The sequence below is a fragment of the Octodon degus genome, unplaced genomic scaffold (genome assembly GCF_000260255.1).
Source record: "Octodon degus isolate 3935 unplaced genomic scaffold, OctDeg1.0 scaffold00006, whole genome shotgun sequence".
Classification (NCBI taxonomy): domain Eukaryota; kingdom Metazoa; phylum Chordata; class Mammalia; order Rodentia; family Octodontidae; genus Octodon; species Octodon degus.
This window is the reverse complement of record NW_004524582.1, coordinates 28572685-28577957: the sequence shown is the minus strand read 5'-3', so window position 1 is coordinate 28577957 and position 5273 is coordinate 28572685. Positions and strand designations below refer to the sequence as shown.

At 56.0% G+C, this 5273-nt stretch overlaps 1 protein-coding gene across 1 annotated transcript in view; it reads left to right on the top strand.

Moving 5' to 3' along the window:
• The window catches only part of Otop1 (otopetrin 1), a 30073-nt gene that overhangs the window by 15800 nt on the left and 9000 nt on the right, over positions 1 to 5273 (top strand). Inside the window, exon 4 of the mRNA XM_004624669.2 lies at positions 692 to 750. Coding sequence (XP_004624726.1) covers positions 692 to 750 — 59 coding nt within the window. The remainder of the gene's footprint in view (positions 1 to 691; positions 751 to 5273) is intronic.

Sequence of the window (5273 nt, the reverse complement as noted above, 5' to 3'; positions counted from 1 at the left end):
GCATCTCTTTGAGACTGTGCGTGCATTCATTTGGATGTAGATGCAGAAGTGGGATCGCGCAACCAAGGGTAAGTTTTTTAAAGACTTCAGGGTTCACTAATCAGCTTTCTCTCTGTACCCTGGTAGTAAGCAGCTCAGAGGCACAGTTGAGAAAACAATTTGCCGGACCACGGAAAAGAATAAAGTAGTGCAGCCGGCTCGTGTGTGCTCCCGAGTACCTGGGAGCCTGAGGCCAGGCTGCGCCCCCCGCCGAGCTCTGCTTTTCCTTTTGGGTTATTTGATCAGTCTACGTCTGCAATGCGCACAGCTTTTGTCTTCTTGGGGAGCAGCTTCATGTCCACATACGGCTGGTTTCTTTTTCTTTCCCTTCCTTCCCTCTCACCAATGCTGTTTTGTTTTGTTTTGTTTTTAAAGATGAGCATAACCTTAGAAAAAATATTGGAAAAGAAAATAGTGCATGTAAGCCCATTAGGGGGAACCAGCGTTTATTATTGTTCTTACTGACTCCTTGTGTTGCGTGAGGATAAGGTGATCCAAGGATGCGCCTTAGCTAAGGAGGCTGGAGACGGAAGGCGCAGAATTCTCTATTTCAGGTGTTCCCTTAAGAATCATGAACTATTCTATGTGGCTCTGGGCAACATGATAACAGTTTCCTCACTGATGTGTTTTCTCTTCTTTTATTTCCACCCAGGTGTACTTTCTGTGGGGCCACGCAAAGGATATTATCCAGTCTTTTAAAACACTGGAAAGGTAAAACCTGGGGGCCGTGCTTTGTGCGTTGAGTTACACACAGGCCCCGGGCCGGGGTTTTGCTCAGTGGTCGACACCGAGACAGCGCCCCCGTCCTGGAAGCTGAGTTTTCCTGCCCTCCGGGAGAGAGGCCGCTGCCTCTGCCCCTTCCTGGGCCAGCCTAGACTGGATCGAGAGATGAGGGTCAGGATTTGCTTTAGAGGAATATCCTTGCTCACGTCATCATCGCTCCTTGAGGATCGGGAAAGTCCCTTCTTGCTGCTCAGGCTGACAGATGACGTTTGAAGGCTGATTGCCATGTGGCCACTGACTGGGTGACGGTTCCAGTAAGCTGTGAGACCGGAAGCAGGTTCCACCAACCTCTTGCCAAGCGGGCTTCACGTCAGCATGCTGGGCATCTTCTGGCCCCAGTTGTGGACAGGGGCTGTGGCTGGAGCTGCTGCTCCTTATCTGCCAGGGGACACTCAGTGGCCTTGAACCCTAGCCTTGTCCAGAAGCCCTGCCTTTGCTGGGGAGAGGAGGGGAGGGGTAGAGCGTGTACTCATGCTGATCCCTCCGAGGGGTGGGGGCGGGCACACAGTCAGGACCCCAGCACCATGGGAGAGGATTCAACTGTTTCCCAGAGCAGGAAAAAGACTACCACACTGTCATCAGCACAGAGGCTGCAGGGCCTGGCTATTCTTGCCTGCCTTGAGAGGCTGAGAAGCCCCAGCAGGCTGGGAGCCCAGTCCCAAGTGCCAGAGCACAAGAAAGGCTCAGCTCTCCTGGGCATGTCTGGCTCAGGGAGCAGGGGCGCAGCGGCTCTTCCTCCCCACCTCCAGGCCACCTCGCCTTGCCGCCGCAGGAGGCTGCTGGCTGCTCTTGTCTCAGGCTATGGTGCTGTTTCGGCTACTCAAGAAACTATTCCCTAGAAACTGTACTGTCAGGTGGTGTGAGGTGGTGCTCGACAGCAATCCCCATACTCTGCAGGGCTGAGGAAGGAGGGCCGGAAGTTTGAGGCCAGTCTGGGCAATTGAGGGAGATCTCAAAATAAAAATAATAGACAGAGTTGAGGATGCACCTCCAGCTAAGGCCTGGGGCTCCATTTCCAGTACTTCAAAAAAGAAGAAAAAAGTTTTTCCCCCTGTAATGAAACGTGTTAGGTGCAGTCGCATCTAAAGCTCACGCGCTGCTGCGGTGGTGGACGGAATGCTGTGGCCCCAGGGCGTCACCGTGGAAGCTGTCTCCCAGTGCATGGTGCTAGGGGGTCTGGGGAGGTAGTGGGGCCAGATGGCTCACAGGGGTGGGGCCCACAGTGAGCTTAGTGCTCTCAGAGGAAGAGAGGAGACCCAGGTGGCTCTCCTTGGAAGACTAACTGAGGGTCCAAAGGCCCGGGGCCAGCTCGGCTGATGTTGGCTGAGGGCTTTCTTCTCGGTTTGCTCAGCGTCGCCCTCTCACTACGTCCACACACGGTGAGAAGAGAGAGCTCTCCAGTGCCTTGCTTTTCTTATAGAAATGCACCCCTACTGGATACACAGATGCCTGGGCCCGACTCTTCTGATGTGATTTAACTGGGATCACCCCTTCGGGGCTCTGTTTCCACAGTCACAGAGGGGCTCACCTACCCGGGGTTCCCATTACGGGACATGACACTTGATGCCTGCAACTGGCAGGGAGGTCCAGCAGGGCTCATGGGTTCAGAGGGCTCAGCCTACGTGGGCTGGTGCCAAGGCAGGGGCAGCATGGAGAACGCTGCAGCAGAGCAGGGACAGCGCCAGAGAGCAGGGACTGGGGCCCCTACAGACCCCAAGTCACCCCTCTGTGTCCCAGGGGCAATGTGCTTTACTAATCCCCTGGGTGGTGCTGAAGCCGATCAGGCTGACAGCCCAGCTTAGCCATCCCAGGGCATGAGCATTTGGGCATGTCGTGTTGGCGCTGTAGTGCAGAGCTGGGCCGGGCACCTCTCGCTATTTCCTTGGGTTAAGCTCCTAGAAGTGGGATGGCCAGAACCAAGGCAGGGACGGCCTGCAGTAAGTGGCAGGCTGGGGGCCAGGAGTCCCAGTCTGTGCTGTCACCTTCCCCAGGAGAAGCGCTTTGTTTGTACGTGTTGCCTCTGAGGTCTCCTCTTGCAGTAGCCCTGCCCAGGAGGGACAGTAGATGCGACTCTGGCCCTACTAGATGAGGGAACAGCGGCTCTGAGCCTTGATACCAGGCTGCGGCCAGGCAGCCTCTGTGTGCCCAGGCATGGATGTGGCCACCGCTGTGCCCACAGTACAGTGACGGTGGTGGCCGCGGGGGCCGGTGCCCAGCACTGTCTTTCCCTTCATTTCAGCCACTTGTTCCCGCAGGTCTGTCCCTGGCCTCCACCTCTATGTTGCATGCAGCAGCTGCTGGCCTCATGGGGCCGCTGGACAAAAAAACAGATGAAAAGTCTCTCAGCGACATTTCTTGGCTTTGATTATATCTTGTCACGATACCATTGCAGATGTATTTGGTTTAGTTGAATATTATTATGATTATTTTCACTCAATCTTTTTCCCTATTCTTTTTGCGTATTTTTGGTGCTGGGACTTGAACCCAGGACCTTCACACTGAGCTACATTATATCCCCAGACTTTTTTTTGGACACAAGTTCTTACAATTCGACACGTTGCTCAGACTGGGCCTGCACTTGTGACCCCTCTGCCTCAGGCTCCCCGAATGCTGCACTATAGGTGTGTCACACCATGCCTGGAGCTTTTTACTGTTTTAAAAATGTGGGTACTAGAAAATTTGAATTGACAATGTGCAGCTCCCATTTATGTCCTGCATTATGGTGCTGCCCATGTCCCCAGATGTTGATCACCTGGATCTGAGTGGGATAGGACACAGCCCTGTGTGGCCCTATGGGGTGAGTGACTGAGGGCCCCCTGTCCCTTCCCTGGACCTCTTTCTGAAACTGGAGAGGGAGCCTTTGGGCTGCCACAGAGTTTGCCTCGTTTGGTCTTCTGCTTCAGGGTGCGGCAGTCAGGCCTTCACGTTGCACCTTTGTGGTTGGGACTCGGAAGTCTGCAGGCAGGGGAGGGGTGCAGTCCCCAGGGTGCATGATGGCCAAGGGGCAGGGCTGAGTTTAAGATGCCCTGCACACAGGGCCTGGCCTCCCCTCAGCCGCCGTCCGCCCGCTGCCCCGTGCTGCCCGCAGCCTGCCTCTTTCCACAGAGGGCTCTGGAACGTGCTGCCCGAGTGTGCCATTTCCTTCCGGTTGTCTGAGCCCACAGTGCCCGCCTCTCCTGGACCTCAGTGCGTGCAAGAAGGCTCCTTCTGAGTAGACGTTCTTGAGCAAAACCCTGTGTCACAATACAAAAATGGGGCCGGAGAAATAGCTCAGTGCAAACCCTGAGTTCAAATCCTAGTACTGCGAAAAACAAAGCCAAACCAAACCAAAGCTGAGCCCTGTGGAAAAACAGGGTCTTTACATCCCTCTTTTGCTGGCTCGAATCTTTCCTGTCTCCAAAGGGGCAGGTAGCAGGACAGTGGTTCTCACTGTCACGCAGGAGTGCACATCATGATTAGAAATGGCTCCTGGAAACCAGGTATGGTGGCGCATGCCCACAGTCCCAGCACTTGGGAGGCTGAGGCACGTGCACGCTGGGGGCGGGGGGCGGGCGGGGGCGTCCCTGATGGTTTGAGTCAGCCTGGGCTATATAGTGAGACCCTGTCTCACCTGTCAAAGTAAACAGTTTGTGAAAACTTGCCCTGAGTGCCCTGGGTTATAGGCTCCAAGCATCGAGAGGGACCCTCGCAAGGGAATGATCCCTGTCCTTGGCTCATGGGACATTTTCAGGGCTCCAGGGAGCAGGCTGGTGGGGCAGGCCTCCTCTGTGGTAGCAGTAGGGCCACCACCTCAGTCTCAGTGGCCCTCGATTGGACAGTGCCACCTGGCCCAGGAGAAGGAAGAGAGGGTGGTGCCGTGCATTGTTAGAGAAAGAAAAGCCAGCAGCTGTTGGCAAACAGCGCTGTGTGCTTTGTCTGGGGCTCTGCAGCTTGCGCCCCTGATGCCTGGGGGAGGGGCTGTGACCTGCAGTCTGGGCGGGCAGAGGGGACAGCTGGGCAAACACTGGCCTCAGACCTTGGCCTCTGTCTGTGCCTGCTGTGCCTAGACATTGCAGCTGCAGGGCAGTGGGGCTGGGATGAGGGCAGGTGCTGCCCTGTGGCACGAGGGAGCCTCTGGCGGAAGCTGGTGTGTGTGGGGACCCGCGGAGCAGCAGGGCGGCTGATGAGCAGGCTCAGAGCTGACTCTTGCCGAGCCTGTGGAGGCAGGGTCATGTGTCCTCCGGGTGTCTGCACCCCAGTTTTGAAGCGAAGTGAGCAGCTTTGGAAGAAGGTGCAAGGAGGCCGCTCTCAAATTAGAGGGCTCCCTGGCCCCAGGTGTGCTGCTGTGCACTGTTGGGTTAGGGCTAGAAAGCGAGGTTCCGGCCAGGGTTAGGCTTAGCCATTAGGGAGAGGCATTAGGTTCAGGGTTAGGGTGAGAGGCTTAGGGTTAGAGGATGAGGGCCAGGGTTAGA